General features: G+C 42.9%; 1 protein-coding gene across 1 annotated transcript in view; it reads right to left on the reverse strand.

Moving 5' to 3' along the window:
- The window catches only part of LOC121551062 (ubiquitin carboxyl-terminal hydrolase 43-like), a 126374-nt gene that overhangs the window by 77691 nt on the left and 28338 nt on the right, over positions 1-20345 (reverse strand). The window contains exon 3 of the mRNA XM_045212381.1: positions 3252-3355. Coding sequence (XP_045068316.1) covers positions 3252-3355 — 104 coding nt within the window. The remainder of the gene's footprint in view (positions 1-3251; positions 3356-20345) is intronic.

The following is a 20345-nucleotide window of genomic DNA, read 5'->3' on the forward strand; positions in this document are numbered from 1 at the left end:
CGGAGTACTAGCTGCTACCGATCCATGTTTCTATGTTCTACTTGTTTTGTCTGTTTTGGTCTCACCTGTTTCCCATCATGTAATTATGTCTTCCCTATATAACCCTCTGGCTCACACTGTGTGTTGTGCGTGTTTGTTCATGTTTTGGTTGTCGTACGTGAGCGGGTTTGTTCCTCCCTGCGTGGAGGTATGTTCATTAAGATACCTACGAGTAAAGTACGTTTTAGATTATCTCTGTGTCCTGCGCATGACTTCGTCCTACCGCATTACACTGACGCCTTGACAGAAACACGCACCAAATATGGAGTCAGCAGGTACAGCCATGCCAGCCGGATCGATGGAGGAACGCGTCCAACAACAAGCGAACATGATCCAGGCTCTCGGCACCGCAATGGAACGCGTGGTGAATACTATGGAGCGATGGGAGAGAGGAGGTTTTCCTATACCTCCTCCAACTACACCACCACCTACACCGCTGTCCACCTTTTCACCACCTGGGTCCAGTGGGATTCGGCTCTCGCTCCCGAGGGCATACGACGGTACAGCTGCCGGGTGTCAGGGTTTTCTGCTCCAGGTAGAGCTATACCTGGCAACCATCCACCCGGCTCCCTCGAGATACGAGAGCGTTTCCGCCCTCATCTCCTGTCTGTCCGGGAAAGCGCTTGAGTGGGCCAACGCCGAGTGGGGAGGAATAGACGCAGCATCTGTACGATATGAGGAGTTTAGACGTTCGCCCGCCGCTCTCTCCTCCGGTGGATGATCGAATACCGCCCGAAAGCGGCGGGCGAACGTCTATTCCACCTCAGACAGGGGAAGAGGAGCGCACAGGATTTTGCACTGGACTTTAGGACTCTGGCTGCCAGCGCAGGATAGAATGAGAGGGCCCTTATCGACCACTACCGATGCAGCTTAAGGGAGGGCGTTCGTCGGGAACTGGCCTGCAGGCACACCAACCTTAACCTGGACCAACTGGTGGATATGTCAATCAGGCTGGATAACCTGTTGGCCACCCGCGGATGTCCGGATCAGGGGCCGTCCATTCCATCCCCCAGGACCTCCGACCCTACCCCTATGGAGCTCGGAGGTGCTGCTCTTAGGGAGACCGGTGCGACTGCAGTGGTCAGCTGAGGCGGACAGGGCTTTTGGTCACCTGAAGGACCTGTTTACCTCGGCTCCAGTGCTGGCTCATCCGGATCCCTCCTTAGCATTCCAGGTTGAGGTGGACGCGTCCGAGGCTGGGATAGGAGCTGTACTGTCTCAGCGCTCGGGTACGCCACCAAAGCTCTGCCCCTGTGCTTTCTTTTTGAAGAAGCTCAGCCCGGCGGAGCGCAACTATGATGTGGGGGACCGGGAGCTGTTAGCTGTGGTTAAAGCTCTGAAAGTGTGGAGGCATTGGCTTGAGGGGGCTAAACACCCTTTTCTCATTTTGACTGACCACCGCAATCTGGAGGACATCCGGGCGGCGAGGAGATTGAACCCTCGCCAGGCAATTTGGGCCATGTTCTTCACTCGTTTTTTGTATACTCTTTCTTACAGACCAGGTTCCCAGAATGCTAAGGCAGACGCCCTGTCCCGACTGTATGACACAGAGGAGAGGTCCATTGAGCCCACTCCCATACTTCCGGCGTCGTGTCTGGTGGCACCGGTGGTGTGGGAGGTTGACGCGGACATCGAGCGGGCGTTACGTACCGAACCCACTCCCCCCCAGTGTCCAGAGGGTCGTATGTACGTGCCGCTCGAGGTTCGCGATCGATTGATCTATTGGGCTCACACGTCACCCTCCTCTGGTCATCCTGGCATCGGTCGGACAGTGCACTGTCTTAGTGGGAAGTACTGGTGGCCCACTTTAGCCAAGGACGTGAGGGTTTATGTTTCCTCCTGCTCGGTGTGCGCCCAGTGTAAGGCACCTAGACACCTGCCCAGAGGGAAATTACAACCCCTACCCGTTCCACAACGGCCGTGGTCCCACCTATTGGTGGATTTTGTTACGGACCTTCCCCCCTCACAAGGGAACACCACGATCCTGGTCGTTGTGGATCGGTTTTCTAAGTCCTGCCGTCTCATTCCTATGCCAGGTCTCCCTACGGCCCTACAAACTGCTGAGGCCCTATTTACACACGTCTTCTGGCACTACGGGGTACCTGAGGATATTGTATCGGATCGGGGTCCCCAGTTCACCTCAAGGGTCTGGAGGGCGTTCATGGAACGTCTGGGGGTCTCGATCAGCCTGACCTCAGGTTTTCACCCCGAGAGTAATGGGCAGGTGGAGAGAGTTAACCAGGATGTGGGTAGGTTTCTGCGGTCCTATTGCCAGGACTGGCCGGGGGAGTGGTCAGGTTTTATCCCCTGGGCAGAGATGGCCCAAAACTCACTCCGCCACTCCTCCACTAACCTTTCTCCATTTCAGTGTGTGTTAGGTTATCAGCCGGTCCTGGCACCTTGGCATCAGAGCCAGATCGAGGCTCCTGCGGTGGATGAGTGGTTTCGACGCTCGGAAGAGACCTGGAACGCTGCCCATGTACGCCTGCATGCGACAAAAGGCGAGCGCCGACCGCCACCGCAGTGAGGCCCCGGTGTATGCACCGGGGGACCGGGTCTGGCTCTCGACCTGAAACCTGCCCCTTCGCCTGCCCTGCCGGAAGCTGGGTCGGCGGTTTGTGGGGCCATTTAAAGTCCTGAGGAGATTGAACGAGGTTTGTTATAGGTTACAGCTTCCTCCTAATTACCGTATTAACCCCTCGTTCCATGTGTCTCTCCTCAGGCCGGTAGTAGCTGGTCCACTGGACATCGAGGGGGCACCGGCGTACTCGGTCCAGTCCATCTTGGATTCGAGGCGTCGGGTGGGGGGCCTGCAGTATCTCGTGGAGTGGGAGGGGTACGGTCCGGAGGAACGGTGCTGGGTCCCTAGGAGGGACATCCTCGATCCCTTCATGTTGAGGGATTTCCACCGTCGTCATCCGACTCGCCCTGCTCCGCGTCCTCCTAGCTGTCCATGACTTTCCACATTAGGTGCCTGGGGTTGAGTCAACTGTATTCTACTCAGCTCAGCTCAGATGCCATCAATGCTTGCAGGACTAAGGTGCAGATAGTAATAGGGCTATTCTCTAGCATTGCATTGAGAATACAGTATGCTATGGGCAGACCTGGCAAACTGTCCATTTATATATCCAGCTCTACCAGTAAATAGGGCCTATGATACCTAGCAGGTGGTTTAGGTCAGGGTCAGGTGGTGTGTAGGGGAGGAAACTCACTTGTATTGTGCCTGGAAGTGTTCCTGTACAAAGCTGTGGCGTGCCCCGGGCTGCTGCGAGTGGGGAGGCTCAGTGACCATCGCCTCCTCTGATATACCAGGGCCCTGGAATAGAGAGTGGACAAAGAGAAACACATCATTGTCACATCTACAATCTCTAACAGCATAAAAACATCAGGTTTAACTCAATCCACTGCTATGCGGATGACACCCAGATTTACATCCACACCAAACACACCTCTCACCTCTCTCCCCCGTCTCTGATCAACTGTCTCCAGGACATAAAAAACTGGATGACACCCAATCTACTCAAACTCAACAGCAATAAAACTGAGGTCATGCTGGTAGCTCCCAAGGTTCTCCTCAAGAAAATGCATTCCAGGTGACTACCTCATGAAGCTGGTTGAGAGAATGCCAAGAGTGTGCAAAGCTGTCATCAAGGCAAAGGGTGGCTACCTTGAACAATCTCAAATATAAAATATATTTTGATTTGTTTAACACTTTTTTGGTTACTACATGATTCCATATGTGTTATTTCATAGTTTTGATGTCTTCACTATTATTCTACAATGTAGAAAATAGTAAAAATAAAGAAGAAACCTTTGAATGAGTTGGTGTGTCCAAACTTTTGACTGGTACTGTATAAATATTTTAAAAACATTATTTTTGTTTTGCAGCGGTGGCAAAACACCGCTAAGTGAATATAGGGGAAACACTGGACTCAGAGGGGATGAACAGATCAGCATAAAATATATTAAATTAATATCCGGCGAGTTAAAAAATTGTGGGATGTTGTTCAGCAGTCTTTTTTTCCTATTAAACGGGGATATTCAAAGGCAGTGGAAAGTATTGACATGAATGCAACCCGCTTGGGGTACTTCTCTCTTTATTCTTTAATCCACTCACCTACAGCAGAGCTGAACTGGCCTTGGAAAAAGCGATAAAACTAACAGAGACTGATCACTGAAACCATGCAAGGTCAAAAAAACAAGCTGGTCTGGGACAGCACACAACGAGGGCATAGCAGAGCTATGTGATAATGAATGACGTCTTCTAGTCAGAGATGAATTGAAAACTGCCCCCTCATCAGTGCTGATTTGACTGAACTAATCCAGCTAGCCCTAGCAGCACCGTCAACAACAACAGCAGCCATGGTCTTTGCTCCTCCTTCATCGTCACTTCTGAGGGTGTCTCTATTCTAATGGTGGTTTGTGGCCAGTGTGACTCTGTGGAATAATAATTACTGCAGATGCTGTAATGACACACCATGGATGCAGTGTAGTCATTTGAAAACAATGTAATGTCAAATCTGAATCATTCTCTCACTATGGTATCAGGGTCATGGTTGCACCATTTCATAAAACCATGCTGTCTTGTGACAGGAGTGCCAGGAGGAGATGTAGTTGTGATGGATATTTTGGTACAGCAATGGTAAAAACTAAACAAAAGGTACCATACCATAGGCACTGAGACAGGATGGATGACTGAGAAAAAGAGAGGTAATACTGTATGTCGTTAGGGGCATTCATTAGGCTTAATTACCCCTCTCATTTCCTGGGATGAAAAAAATATGTTTTATTGTCACATACACCAGATAGGTGCAGTGAAATGTGTTGTTTTGTGTTGTTTTACAAGGTCAGTCATAGTAGTACGGCGCCCCTGGAGCAAATTAGGCTTAAGTGCCTTGCACAAGGGCACATCAACAGATTTTTCACCTTGTCGGTTTGGGTATTCAAACCAGCGACCTTTCGGTTACTGGCTCAATGCTCTAACCGCCATCCCTTCATGAATGTCTTTGAAAGAAATCATGGTAAATCAATTTAACAGCAAATAACAAAACAATTTGCTGGCTTGATTATCGATTAGTACTGTAACTGAGCTCTCACAATCTCTCTTCGAGGACGTGTGAAACTTCAACATGCCTCTGCACTATAGTCAATATCAACTGCACAATATGTGCTCACTGACAATGTGCTTTCCTTATTGTCTATTTCCTGATTTATATAGTTACGGTTACAGTTACCGTAGCTGATTTGCATCAAAGTATAGGTAAGAGGACACAGTTCAGCCTTTATTCCTTCAAAACAAGCGCATTGTGGGATAACAATGGTTATAAATAAGAAATAAAGGGAGCATTATTCGCCAAAGATACTTGCATCAGATTTTTGAGCTGCCATTTGCCTTTAGGCCTTCAGGATTTAGTGAAGTAACATGACGCACTTCAGATGCCTAGCAGAGATATTTCATGGTACACAACTGTACATTATGGAGTAAATATGTGACTACAATAGAGCCTTTGTGTGTGTGTGTGTGTGTTTGCGTGCATGTGTGTAGCTCCCAAACTGAAAAGGCTTTGACCTTGAAGGTAACATTTGTCACAAAGAACATTTGAGGTGTCTGGATTATTTTATATTGCAAATAAACATTCATACTTTCAACATTCAGCACCTGAACAAAGCCACTGGATGTACACATGTTTAACCACGATAACAAATCTCTGACTCACCTTTTCTTATCAAGAGTGGTTGACTTGGAAAAGGCCAAGCTAAAACCACATTTCCATGTTAGCACATTATTACTGTAGTAACTAGAGCGCTGTACCTAGATGCCAGGCACTTGAAAATGCATTAAGTCATCATATCATTTTAGCCCTCATATGACAGGCTCATGGAGACTGTCAGAGCATTATTGCTCGCCAAGTCTCTGCTGTTGTGTTAACTCTCTCTGTTGACTCTTTCTCCACCACACCACACCACGTCTCCTGTCCTGATCCCATAATGACTGCCACTGTTCCCAGGCAGCCAGCTCAACCATGACCCCGTCTCACAAGTGGAGCTGAAAGGAGGTTCTGTGGAAAAAAAGTGTAGTGGTGTGGGAGTGCTCAGGAGGAGATTTCCCCTAACTAACCAACGCCACTGAGTCTTTTCTTCCAAGTCCACTTCAGCTTAGCACAGACCGGAATGTGACCGACGCATGACCTTCCCCTCTTGCACGGGGCTTCAATAGGCACATACAATGACAAATGTTCCCTCTTCTCTCATTTCCCTCCACTCTCACTTTAGTGAGTCACTCTATGGTTTTAGCTCTCTCCATCACACTCTACCCCACTCAGTCACTCCCTCATCCTTCTCTCATAACATTCTCTCTTTTCCCCTCCCTGTGTGGTACGGTCATGCTCTGCTGAGCCTCCTCTTATTGGTCAAGGGGTAACAGGTCTTTAGAGCAGGCATTGAGAGCAGAGAGAGAGAGAGAGAGAGGGGTTATGTGGTCTGCTCCCATGAGGCCTATGCTCCTACAGAACATAGAGCTTGCTGAATTCATGCCCTACTACCACTCTCTGGCTTCCTCAGTGACAGAGTTGGCTGGCGCTAGAGAGCTTATACATTCCAGAGCTATCTTTATGCAGAGATAACAACACAGTGTTCAGAGACCAATGAGCCCAGCCCAGACACGGTCTTATCGCCTCACTAAATTCCCTGGTCAGCCTGGCCAAGTCATCAGACTGCGAGGCGGCAGCAGCATGTTAGCAGCAACTGCTCCTAGGGCTGGGACCATACCAGTATCGCAATCTTTTTTCCATGGCAAAAATGTAAACACGAAGCAGATCAACTATTTGGTCCTTTAAAAACCTGCTGTATGTAAAATACTATGTGCTATAGTTTGGAAAGTAAATAAATGTGACTCTGGATGACAACATAATGATGTTTGTTCCCAACATTAGGGCTGTTTTCCTAAAGAAGTCAATTGCGCTTCGTGTTTTGTTTCATTGTCACGATACTTACGAGTATCGCGATACTGGTATCGTCCCGGCCCTACTAAAGACGTGAGCACAGTGAGAAACTGAGACACGCAGCATGCTACATGCACACAGACATATGGTTCAGTAAGGCAGAAGTCATCTAAACTGATCAGGCTAGATAACGATTCCCATTAAATTAACTAAAACTGCTACTGTCCTCAAAGTAATATTTTTACAATTTTTATTTATATACCGTAAAACTTCATTTAATAGCCCAGGCACTTATTTGCTTCAATCACTGAACACAACAGGCGCTTATTAGAGACAGGCTTCTATTTGAGCCAGGCGTCTATTTCCTTAATGTACACAGCTTTTGCTCAATAAAATGTTGAAAAGACTACCACACTGTTTAATGTGACCAGTATAAACATTATAATAACAAATCCATCGCAGATCAGACTTGCAAAGACTAGGCTGACTATCATCCACCAACAATTTCGCGCTTCAGCACCATTCTCTCACTCGTTGCATTCTATCCCCCGTAGTTGAGCCAACTATGTCAAACCACACTGCTGTCTCATCCATGGAAATGATGTTGCTCTCCTCTATCTTCTTTTACGCAATCTTTACATTATTCACTGAAGTTCACTCGTAAACAACTCATTTAGACCCGGCGTTTTTTTGAAAAAGGCGATTATTTGCTGAAATGTGTGCCGATGCCAGATTATTAAAAGGGACAAGCGGCTATTTGATTCTGCGTTCAATTGAAGTTTTACGGTCTGTGGAAAACGATGCATCTTGAGAGGTCTCATAGACTTGAATGTCCTGTCTAACATTGAGATGCTATCTTGGAAATTGGTTGTCAGAAAAAGGTCAAGCTCAAACCTGATAGAAATGCCAGTAAAATGGGTTAGGCAGAAAAAGGTGGAAAGTAGATATTTTGAGTCAACATAGAAAGCCTGATTTTAGGACAACACTTATTCCTTCTGAAAATATAGTCATTTTGTGGTAATAGCACAAATACCATGGTAGTGTAGCCTACAGTAATGTATCTGCTGGGACAAAATGCTGTAGCTCACTGTATGTTCATTCATGATGAAGTTTGTCCCCCTGAAAAACTGTTTTCTATCTTGTACAGTTTCTTGTGAGTTGCGCACACACACACACACACACACACACACACACACACACACACATGCCCGGACATACACACAAACACTTAGCAAGGCAACAGACTGATGTCCAAGACGGGAACATAATGTACTGTAATGCGTGTCCTTGATAAACACTTTATCAAATAACTCCTCTTGTCATGGACACAAAGAGAAACAGCAAGTTGTCAAAAAGCCTGTGTTCATGTCTGCTGCTTCTTCAAGGCCATCAACTCTGTGACACAAAACAGCAGTATGTCTGTGATGGATGGAGCCTTAGTGCTTTGCTATAAGTGAACATGGAGATGAACACATTTTCAAAAGGGAGATTCAGAATAAATTAAACTGACTTGAGCTCATTCCAACAGTTCTAAGATGAGGTGGCTGTGGTTGAGTGGGTCTCACTGACAGAGCAGAGCCCTGTAATGGAGAGGAGAGGCCAACTGATGAGGGAACTTTTCATTAGAAGCAGTGTGGACAAATAATGATTTATTACTAAACCTGTATAAATAGCTTCATCAGCAAAGGCTATGATTGCTTGCCTGCCGCAGGCAACTTAGTCATATTTATTTGACTTTGCCCTGGTGTTCTTATTAACAGCAATACTGTGTAAACGAACTAACGTTAGCTAGGCTAGGGGTTAAGGTTAGGAATTAGGTTAAAGGGTTAGGGGAAGGGTTAGCTAAAAGGGTTAGGGTTAACTAACATGCTAAGTAGTTGCAAAGTAGTAAAAAAGTATCTAAAATGCTGAACTTGTCATGATGAGATTTGAACACGCAACCTTTGAGTTGCTAGACGTTCACGTTATACACCCACCCCGACCAATCACCCTCCTTTAGTTTTTGCCTTAAGTAACCTTATGTCTTATGTAACCATACCAAATGTAACATATCATACTAATTAGAGTTTGATGAATTTACATTTACTATGTTATGTCTAGTCTGAGACCAGGCAGTGAGCAGCGATTGATGAGTTTAAGGAATGAAAAATTATAAAGTAGTTAAGTAAAACAAAGTAATGGACACAACTGAAATATTTTATTTCATAGTAATGTCCTATTTTTCTATGTGGACATGACAAAGACAATGGCATACTTTCAATGTTTTGGCAATTGAATGTTCACTATTTTAGGCTTTGGAATTTCCATTGGAAAGCTCATCATTTTAATGTAATTATTTCATAATGCATTAAATGTAACAAAGAAACCCATCAAAAAGCACTAAATCGCTCAGCACTAACATGTAAACATTGACATCATCATCAGTGCCACAGTGAGCACTTTTATGGATACATACATGAACGTTATTTGGCTTGTGTATGTAACGCAGGCTCCAGCAGGACTCTGCTAGACTGGGTAGCAGTCTTTTTAGCTAACATTCCAGTGCCAGTAGCAAGGAGTGGAATGTTGGCTAACAAGACTGCTACCCATGCTAGGACTCCGCCACTGCATAGTCCAATGCACCACCATTCAATTATAATGATATTAAACTTGTTTGTACATTATGATTTATTTTTTATTTTTTTTATAACAGACGTTTCAATTGTTCAACTTAGTGCTTGGTAGGGGTGGTGGGAGGCATCACAACAACCTCAGGCACTTTAGCATCTAAATTGAGTAAAATAAGCGGAATTTAATTTTGTCAGCAAATATTGCCATTAAAAGCAACTACCCACTGGGCACAGACGCCTATTCCATGTTGGTACAACGTAATTTCATTGAAATTATTTGTAAACAACGTTGACTCAACCAGTGTGTGCCCAGTAGGTATCCTTAAAGATGATATCAAGTAAAATAAAATAAATTGACATTATGATCAGCAATTATCCCCTTGAAAATAATTTCAGTCACAGATACAGTACAATATCGCAAACATACAGTAGACCCACATGAAGAAAAGCATTGGTCACAAGTTTGTGTTCAGGATGGACATACAGTAGATCTATACAGGGATCACAGTAAATGTCAGATCAGATGATCATTTGATTGGCTTATTCCAATGGCTTATCAAGTTGTCCTTTCAAACAGTTCTAGTGAAAGTCCCTTCTAAAAAAAGTACTCTGCTGTATCTATTTACAGTATAAGACCACACTTTACAAAGTGAATGATTATTGTGAAGGGGCACTTGACTGGGCAGAGGAGATGAGGACATTGATGAAGTCTGAAAAGAGAACATGGAGGAATTTCAGCCACTGTCAGTTTAATGCACAAAATAGAACTCATCATGTAGTAGGAACGTGCGACCGCTAATACCCAAGATATGTTAAGTTGTGAAATTGTCAACTTTGCTTAATCCAAAAGCCTCAATGCCAGGAGAGGCGCGTGCCGATACCCCGGGAGTAAGGAGAACATTAAAACTCCAATCCCTCACCCTGGCACCTACAGTGGTGTAATTGATTTCTAGGATTTAGATAAATAGTCGCTAGCGCAGCACTGTCAATGGGGGTGGGGGGGGACAGAGTTCAACTATTGTGATTCCTGAGCTGACTGACTAGAGAAAAATACTGTAGCATTGTTATCAGCTAGTGAAAGTGGACGGTGGCTCAAAGGAGTCATTTTCTGTAACCACCAGAGCATGCCAGATAGTTTTGACAGCGATTTAAGTCTGTGTCCAGACATTGGTAAGTGTAAAAAATACAAACAAACTCCCTGCTCTTACAATGCTCCACCATGCTCGAGGCCATTCACTTCACACAGTAAACACAATTCCCCGGTTGAGATGCCATTAAAAACAGATTTGGCACTGGTAACACTGAGAAGCACAGTGATTCCCGTCGAAAACATTCACCCATCGTCAGCTCTCCATAGAGTGTAATGACAACACCAACATTGATAAGGATCACAACAGGACTTTATTTCATTGTGGTGCTGACTGAGAGCCTGAAATCACACACATTAACAGAATGGTATGACCTCTAGTGAGGTCTTAAATAATTAACCCAACTGTCACCCATAGTGATTCATACCAGTGTTCAGGAACCTGGGCACTTTCACTCCACCGCAGAGGAATTCCGGCAAATGTCCTGCATGGATCACCTGTCTCGTCCTGATGGGTTTTCAGGGATGGAGCATAAAGGGGGACGAGCGTTCCCAGTAATGGCCCTGCCATGAATAATTTAAACATCCATGGAAACACAGAGATGGACATGTGCCTATGGAGGGTGCAGAGCACTATAGAAGAGTGATTGAGAACAGGGGCTGCGGCAGCAGAGCCCTAACCTCTCTGGTAGAGCTGAACACACAGACAGTGAAAGAGAGAGAGAGTGCAGTACACAGCGCTGACACGCACAGCGTTAATGAATAATGGACGTCTACCTCTGAGAAACCTCCTACCATGTCACCTCTCTAAAAATAGCCCCTTCTTTAGTCAAGGTGGACAGGGGTATCAGCACTAATGTCAGAGCCCCACCTCATGCTTCCTTTCAGCCACAAGTGCATTAGTGAGGTTGGGCACTGATGTTGGGTGATTAGGCCTGGCTCGCAGTCGGCGTTCCAATTCATCCCAAAGGTGTTAAATGGGGTTGAGGTCAGGGCTCTGTGCAGGCCTGTCAAGTTCTTCCATACCGATCTTGACAAATCATTTCTGTATGGATCTTGCTTTGTGCACAGGGGCATTGTCATGCTGAAATAAGAAAGGGCCTTCCCCAAACTTTTAACACAAAGTTGGAAGCACAGAATTGTCTGGAATGTCATTGTATGCTGTAGCGTTAAGATTTCCCTTCACTGGAAATAAGGGGCCTAGCCCGAACCATGAAAAACCGCTCCAGACCATTATTCCTCCTCCACCAAACTTTACAGTTGGCACTATGCATTTGGGCAGGTAGCGTTTTCCTGGCATCCGCCAAACCCAGATTCGTCCGTTGGACTGCCAGATGGTGAAGCGTGAATCATTACTCCAGAGAATGCGTTTCCACTGCTCCAGAGTCTAATGGCGGCGAGCTTTACACTCCATTCAACGCTTGTCATTGCGCATGGTGATATTAGGCTTGTGTGCGGCTGCTCGGCCATGGAAACCCATTTCATTAAGCTCCCAACGGTCCCGTTCTGTGAGCTTGTGTGGCCTACCACTTCGCGGCTGAGCCGTTGTTGCTCCTAGACACTTCACAATAACAGCACTTACAGTTGACCGGGGCAGCTCTAGCAGGGCAGAAATTTGACGAACTGACTTGTTGGAAAGGTGGTACCCTATGACGGTGCTGTCCTTGAGGAAAACTATTGGAGATATACTAAAAGAGAACATTTTCCATAACCTGTAGGTAGTTAGGACTAGGGTCTGAACGGATAGTTTAGAGCTTCTGCTCTTTCTTATAATCTGTATGGACACAATATATGATCTATACTTAGCATGTAAGTTTCTCTCTTATGGGTGGCACAAATTGAGATGTGGGGGAGGGGAATGGGTAGGGTATATATGCAAATTCAAAACAGTAGTATTTACTACAGTTAAAAAAGTGTACACCACAATCCAGATTGAATTCTTACAGTACCCTGAAAGCACATGCTAGTGACAGTTAAGTTAAATTGTTTGCCTTGAGTCTTTTAATGTGTATTTCTCAAAAGTGCAGAACCTTGGCCTCCCGAGTGGCGCAGCGGTCTAAGGCACTGCATCGCAGTGTTGAGGTGCCACTACAGCCTCGGGTTTGATCCCAGGCTGTGTCACAGCCGGCTGTGACTGGGAGACCCATGGGGCGGCGAACAACAATCCCCCAGCGTCGTCCGGGATAGGGGAGGGTTTGGCCGGCCGGGATTTCCTTGTCTCATCGTGCTCTAGCAACACCTTGTGGCGGGCCGGGCACCTGCAAGCTGACTTCGATTGTCAGTTGAACGGTGTTTCCTCTGACACATTGGTACGGCTGGCTTCCGGGTTAAGCGAGCAGTGTGTCAAGAAGCAGTGCGGCTTGGCAGAGTCGTGTTTCGGAGGACGCATGGCTCTCGACCTTCGCCTCTCACGAGTCCGTAGGGGAGTTGCAGCGATGAGACAAGATCGTAACTACCAATTGGATATCACGAAATTGGGGGGTAAAAAATAAAGAAGTGCGGAACCTGGCTACATACAATATGCTATATCTATGATCTTCTAGGGAGTCATACATTTAGCTTATTTTGCAGTTGTTGTTCTTGTTTTTTGAGGATAATTTTTACCCCTTTTTCTCCCCAATTGGTAGTTACAGTCTTGTCCCGTCGCTGCAAGGTCGAGAGCCATGCGTCTTCCAAAACACAACTCTGCCAAGCTGCACTGCTTCTTGACACACTGCTTGAGCCTCTCGAGCCGGCCGAGGCACGGGAACCTGTCGAGCCTGACGGGCCGGCTGAGGCGTGGGAGCCTGACGAGCCGGCTGAGGCGTGGGAGCCTGACGAGCCGGCTGAGGCGTGGGAGCCTGACGAGCCGGCTGAGGCGTGGGAGCCTGACGACCCGGCTGAGGCGTGGGAGCCTGACAAGCCGGCTGAGGCGTGACGTGGGATGGGAGCCTGCCGAGCCAACCGAGGCAAGGAAACCTCTCGAGCCAGCTAAGGCGTGGAAGCCCGACGAGCCAGCTGAGGCACCCCCAGTTCCTTCGGCCGCGGCACCCGGACCCGACGTCACCAACCCCAGCAAAAACAAAACAAAACCAAAAACTTCCTGATGCTTCCAATTTTGTGTGTCTGCATTCTGTAACGATCTCGGTTCGACAGACGCTGGGAGACGGGATGCAAGTACAGGGTGATGATTTAATAAATAAAAACATGGAACAAAACACGGACAGCGTCTGGACAGGGGAAACGAAACAACATCAATGCTGACATAGGGATCAAACAGAGGAACAGACAGAAATAGGGGAGGTAATTAACAAAGGGAAGGAGTTCAACAAATGCAACAAATATTGTTGTTAAATTCAAATATACTAATTGACAAAAACCCTTTATTTCTTGACAAAATGTTTAAAAAAGGTATAATCTTCTTAAATGATATCATCGGTAGGACTGGTGGAGTTATGTCGCACATGCAGCTAACAAAAACATATGGAAATGTCTGCTCTACCCAAAATTACAACCAAATAATTGCAGCCTTACCGCAAAAATGGAAGAGGAAAGTGGAAGGGGGAGAAAGTAAGGAACTTGTCTGTCGGCCTTGCATTAAAGAACATAATTGGTTAAGGAAAACTGTGATAAATAAAAAAGTATATCAGTTTCATTTAAGGACCAAAGGATTGACAGCCGTCCCATATAGATTGCAAAATAGTTGGGAAGAGATTTTTGACGTACCGATCCCATGGCATAGTGTTTATGAACTGACACGCAAAACGACACCGGATTCAAAAATTAGAATCTTTCAATTTAAATTATTATATAAAATTCTTGCTACCAATAGAATGTTATTTATATGGGGGATACAATCTTCCCAGCTCTGCAGATTTTGCTGTGAAGAGACAGAATCATTAGATCATTTGTTTTGGTTCTGTCCATTTGTAGCTTGTTTTTGGACAGGTCCAGGAATGGCTAAAGAATTGCAATATTTACTTGGAGCTAACCTTGCAGATAGCATTACTGGGTGATCTGAAAAGTCATAGTCAATCGATCAATAATATAATAATACTTTTAGCAATTTTTTTTATTTTTAATTCACAATCTGTAGAAGCAATGAGAATAGAAAGGTTCAGAACTTTTGTAAAACATCACAGTACAGTTGAAATATATATGGCAAATAGAAATCCTATATGGATGGTGTTAAGAGATAGATGGGAGGTGTTGAATGGAGTTGAAGGATGGGACTAATAACAAATAACAACAAATAATAACAAGATAACTAATAATGTAAGCATACTGTGTCCATAATAAGTATATAGGTTGTATGTTGGGAGCTTTTGGGAAAGAGCACAGTTAGAAAGATATGGCATATAGAAGCAAACCGGATGGACATCATGAAAATGATCGGAGAGGTTGAGAGTAGAAGAAGTTCAGGAGCAAAAACAAATAAAATATAATTATTGTAAAATTGACTGTGTCCATAAAATGTAGATAGTAAGTATAAGCTGGAAGTAGAGGCCTAAGCATTGTTGTTCACTAATTTACCCCAAGTAGGGAAAGGATGGCGGAGTTGAAAAGTAATAAAGGGGAGTATATATATAAAAAACGGGGGATTGGAAGTGATGCAGACAATTACATTGATGGAAGTTACAATCTATCTGCAATATTAAGCTGATCTACCCCCCCCCCAAAAAAAATAATAATAATATATATAAACAAAGGGAAGGAGTTCAGGTGAGTCCAATGAGCGCTGATGCGCGTAACGATGGTGACAGGTATGCGTAATGTTGGGCAGCCTGGCGCCCTCGAGCACCAGGGAGGGGGAGCGGGAGCAGACGTGACAAGAGGAGGTCGGAAGGGGATGATGTGACTGTCCTGGTCTCTCTGACCTCATGTCAGTCATGGCTAGTGGGCTACTCTCTGAGAGCATTTTACAGATGTTCAACCATAGTAAAACCCTCTGGTGGAGCACAATTGTTGGCACCCTGTAACACTCTTATCTAGTGTATGATGTCATCTCCACAATTCTGCAGTCATTGGTAACCTACAGTAGATATCATTCTATAGAGCAGACTCGCTAAACATCCACAGTAAAAAGTTTAATAACAGTAAAAACATTACAGCCCAGTGGAGAGAATCATCCTCCACCAATGCTGAGTGGATCTGACCTGCCGTCCCGCTGCTTGTTTTCAAGTCTGAAACAAAAACAGGGAGGAAACACAGCACTTTTTGGAAGTGCCATTCCGAGCCAAGAAAATACTTAGGAGCATATTCCTTGAATAGTAGCTCTAAGACATTTTTATTTTTCATTTTTTTTATTTATTTTTTTAAATCTTATTATTATTATTATTATTATTTTTTTGGGGGGGGGGAATGGATCAGCTTAATATTGCAGATAGATTGTATCTTCTATCAATGTAATTGTCTGCATCACTTCCAATCCCCCATGTTTTTTTTCTAGTTTTTATATATATACTCCCCATTATTACTTTTCAACCCCACCATCCTTTCCCTACTAAATTAGTGAACAACAATGCCCAGGCCTCTACTTCCGGTCTATAATTACTATCTACACCTTATGGACAGAGTTAATTTTACAATAATTCTATTTTATATATATATATATATATATATATATATATATATATATATATATATATATATATATATATATATATATATATATATATATATATATATATATATAATTTTTATTTTTATTTATTTTTGCTCCTGAACTTCTTCTACTCTCAACCTCTCCGATCATTTTCATGATGTCCATCCGGTTTGCTTCTATATACCATACCTTTCTAACTGTGCTCTTTCCCAAAAGCTCCCAACATACAACCTATATACTTATTATGGACACAGTATGCTTACATTATTAGATATCTTTGTTATTATTTGTTGTTATTTGTTATTAGTCCCATCCTTCAACTCTATTCAATACCTCCCATCTATCTCTTAACACCATCCATATAGGATTTCTATTTTCCATATATATTTCAACCGTACTGTGATGTTTTACAAAAGTTCTGCACTTTTCTATTCTCATTGCTTCTACAGATTGTGAATTAAAAATAAATAAATGTCCTTAACCAATTATGTTCTTTAATGCAAGGCCGACAGACAAGTTCCTTACTTTCTCCCCCTTTCCTCTTTCCTCTTCCACTTTTGCGGTAAGGCTGAAATTATTTGGTTGTAATTTTGGGTAGAGCAGACATTTCCATATGTGTTTGTTAGCTGCATGTGCGACATAACTCCACCAGTCCTACCGATGATATCATTTACGAAGATTATACCTTTTTTAAACATTCTGTCAAAAAATAAAGGTTTTTTGTCAATTAGTATATTTGAATTTAACCACAATATTTGTTGCATTATTTGTTCTGTCGTTTCTGGAGGATTAAATTGAAATTGCAACCAACTTTCTATGGCTTGTTTTAGAAATAGTGACATTTGGGAGATTATTTCCTTTTCAAATAACTGAAAGTGAGAGGTTGTAATCTGAATAAAGGGAAAAAGGCCTTTCTTGAACATTGGGTGAGACAATCTTACTAATTTGCTTGAGAACCAGTTTGGATTTAAGTATAACTTTTGTATGACTGACGCTTTTAGTGATAGGTCTAATGCTTTAATATTTAATAATTTCTGTCCTCCGAATTCATATTCATTATATAAATATGCTCTTTTAATTTTGTCTGGCTTGCCGTTCCAAATAAAATTGAATCTTTTTTTCTCATATAATTTAAAAAACTGTTCGCTAGGCGTCGGAAAGTCCATAAGCAAATAGGTAAACTGGGATAAAACTAAAGAGTTAATCAGGGTGATTTTTCCACAAATTGACAGGTATTTTCCTTTCCATGGTTGTAAGATCTTATCTATTTTTGCTAACTTTCTATTAAAATTTATTGAAGTGAGATCATTTATTTCCTTTGGGATATGTATTCCGAGTATATCCACATCACCATCAGACCATTTTATTGATAAACTACATGGTAATGTAAAAATTGTATTTTTTAGTGATCCAATACGTAATATAGTACATTTGTCATCATTTGGTTGTAATCCAGAGAGGTTAGAAAATGTATCTAGATCCTCTATGAGGCTGTGGAGGGATTCTAGTTGTGGATTTAAAAGAAAACATGAATCATCAGCGTACAATGACACCTTTGTTTTTAAGCCCTGTATTTCTAATCCTCTGATATTATTATTGGATCTGATTTTAATAGCTAACATCTCGATGGCCACAATAAATAGATATGCCGATAGTGGACAACCTTGTTTCACTCCTCTTGACAGTTTAAAACTTTCTGAGAAATAGCCATTCTTTACTATTTTACACCTAGGGTTACTATACATGATTTTGACCCATTTTATAAGAGATTCTCCAAAATTGAAATGCTCCAGGCATTTATATATAAACCCCAGTCGAACTTTATCAAATGCCTTTTTCGAAGTCTGCTATGAATAGCAGGCCTGGTTTCCCATATTTTCCATAGTGTTCTATTGTTTCCAATACTTGCCTTATATTATCTCCAATGTATCTTCCATGTAAAAAACCTGTCTGATTAGAATGAATAATATCCGACAATACCTTTTTAATTCTATGCGCTATACATTTTGCTAGGATTTTTGCATCACAACACTGAAGTGTAAGGGGCCTCCAATTTTGTAAATGGACTGGATCTTTATATTTTCCACTTGTATCCTGTTTCAGTAATAATGAGATCAGACCTTCTTCTTGAGTGTCAGATAATCTACCATTTACATAGGAGTGGTTAAAACATGCTAATAACGGTCCTCTTAGTATATCAAAAAAGGTTTGGTATACCTCGACTGGTATGCCATCCAACCCTGGAGTTTTCCCAGACTTAAAGTCTTTAATTGCATCCAGAAGTTCCTCTTCTGTAATTTCACCTTCACATGAGTCTTTCTGTGTGGCTGTTAATTTGACATTATCAATAGAAAAAAAATCTCTACAATTAGCTTCAGTTAGAGGAGATGGAGGCGACTGAAAAGAAAACATATGCTTAAAGTACTTTGTTTCTTCCTTCAAAATATCATTTGGTGAATTATGGGTGACTCCGTCAATTGTAACCAGTTTCATTAAGTTCTTTTTGGTAGCATTCCTATGTTGAAGATTAAAAAAGAATTTTGTGCATTTTTCCCCATATTTCATCCAGTTTGCTTTATTTTTATAATATATTACACTTGATCTTTCTTGAATAAGTTTCTCCATTTCTTTTTGTTTTTCCTCTAATTTATTCTGAGCCTCTATGTTACAGTTTTTATTGCCATCTATCTGTTCTGTTAGACTTTCTATTTCCTTTCTTAGTATAAACTCTTTTGACCTAAATTGCTTTTGTTTTCGAGATGAGTACTGAATTGCATGGCCTCTAAAGGCACATTTAAAGGTGTCCCATACAATAAGGGGATTCGCTGTACCTATGTTATGTTGGAAAAAGTCAGTTATAAATTCCTTTGTTCTAATTATAAATAAATTATCATCCAATAGGCTTTGATTAAATTTCCAATATCCTCGCCCACGTAGAAATTCAGTAAGAGTAATGTATATGCCTAAGCAGGTAGCTTAGTGGTTAAGAGCGTTGTGCCAGTAACCGAAAGGTCACTGGTTCTAATCCCCGAGCCAACTAGGTGAAAAATCTGTCGATGTGCCCTTGAGCAAGGCACTTAACCCTAATTGCTCCTGTAAGTCGCTCTGGATAAGAGCGTCTGCTAAATGACCCCCCAATATGATGGTCCGACCGCATTCTGTCCCCTATCAACACTTTTTAAAACTTTTGGTGCCAACGAGAATGAGATAAGAAAGAAGTCAAGACGACTAGCTTGATTCAGTCTCCGCCATGTATATCTCACTAGATCAGTATATTTAAGCCTCCATATATCTACTAGTTCTAATGTATCCATGACATTCACAATTTCCTTAAGAGCATGTGGGTGATTGTTTGTGGTGTGATTTCCTTTACGGTCCATTGAGCTATTTAAAACAGTATTATAATCCCCCACCATAATAATATTGTCTTGAGTTGCTTGCAGGCTTGATAATTTATTATATATATTGTCAAAGAATTGTGGATCATCATTATTTGGTCCGTAAAGGTTAATGAGCCATATCTGTTTATGGTCCAATAACATATTTAAAATAATCCATCTACCTTGCGTATCTATTTGGACAATTTGCACATTCGGATCGAAATTACTATTAATTAATATCATCACCCCTTTTGAATTTCTTTGCCCATGGGAGAAGTATATTTCCCCCCCATTCTTTTTTCCACGCTACTTCATCTCGAATTGTTGAATGAGTTTCCTGTATACAATAGATATTATATTCCTTCTCTTTGAGCCATGTAAATATTGTTCTTCTTTTGTTATTATCAGCTAAGCCATTACAATTATAACTGGCTATACTTATTTCACCATACACCATAATGAGATACAAGTTTCAAGTCTATTTATCATTATATATGTTTGTAAATTTACCAATAAAAAATAGCGTAATGATTGAGTGTCCATATAGCTGTACCGTGATATTTGCATTGCTACGGAGTAACCCTTCAATTGTTCTCCACTAATTCCCCCGCTAAAGCCCCTCCCCATCCCAAGTTGAGCCGTCATCCCAGTGATCAGCATCCCACCCATGTCCCTCCGTATCCCTAAGGCCCCGAGAGGCCAGGA

Source organism: Coregonus clupeaformis, unplaced genomic scaffold (assembly GCF_020615455.1).
Source record: "Coregonus clupeaformis isolate EN_2021a unplaced genomic scaffold, ASM2061545v1 scaf0010, whole genome shotgun sequence".
NCBI lineage: Eukaryota > Metazoa > Chordata > Actinopteri > Salmoniformes > Salmonidae > Coregonus > Coregonus clupeaformis.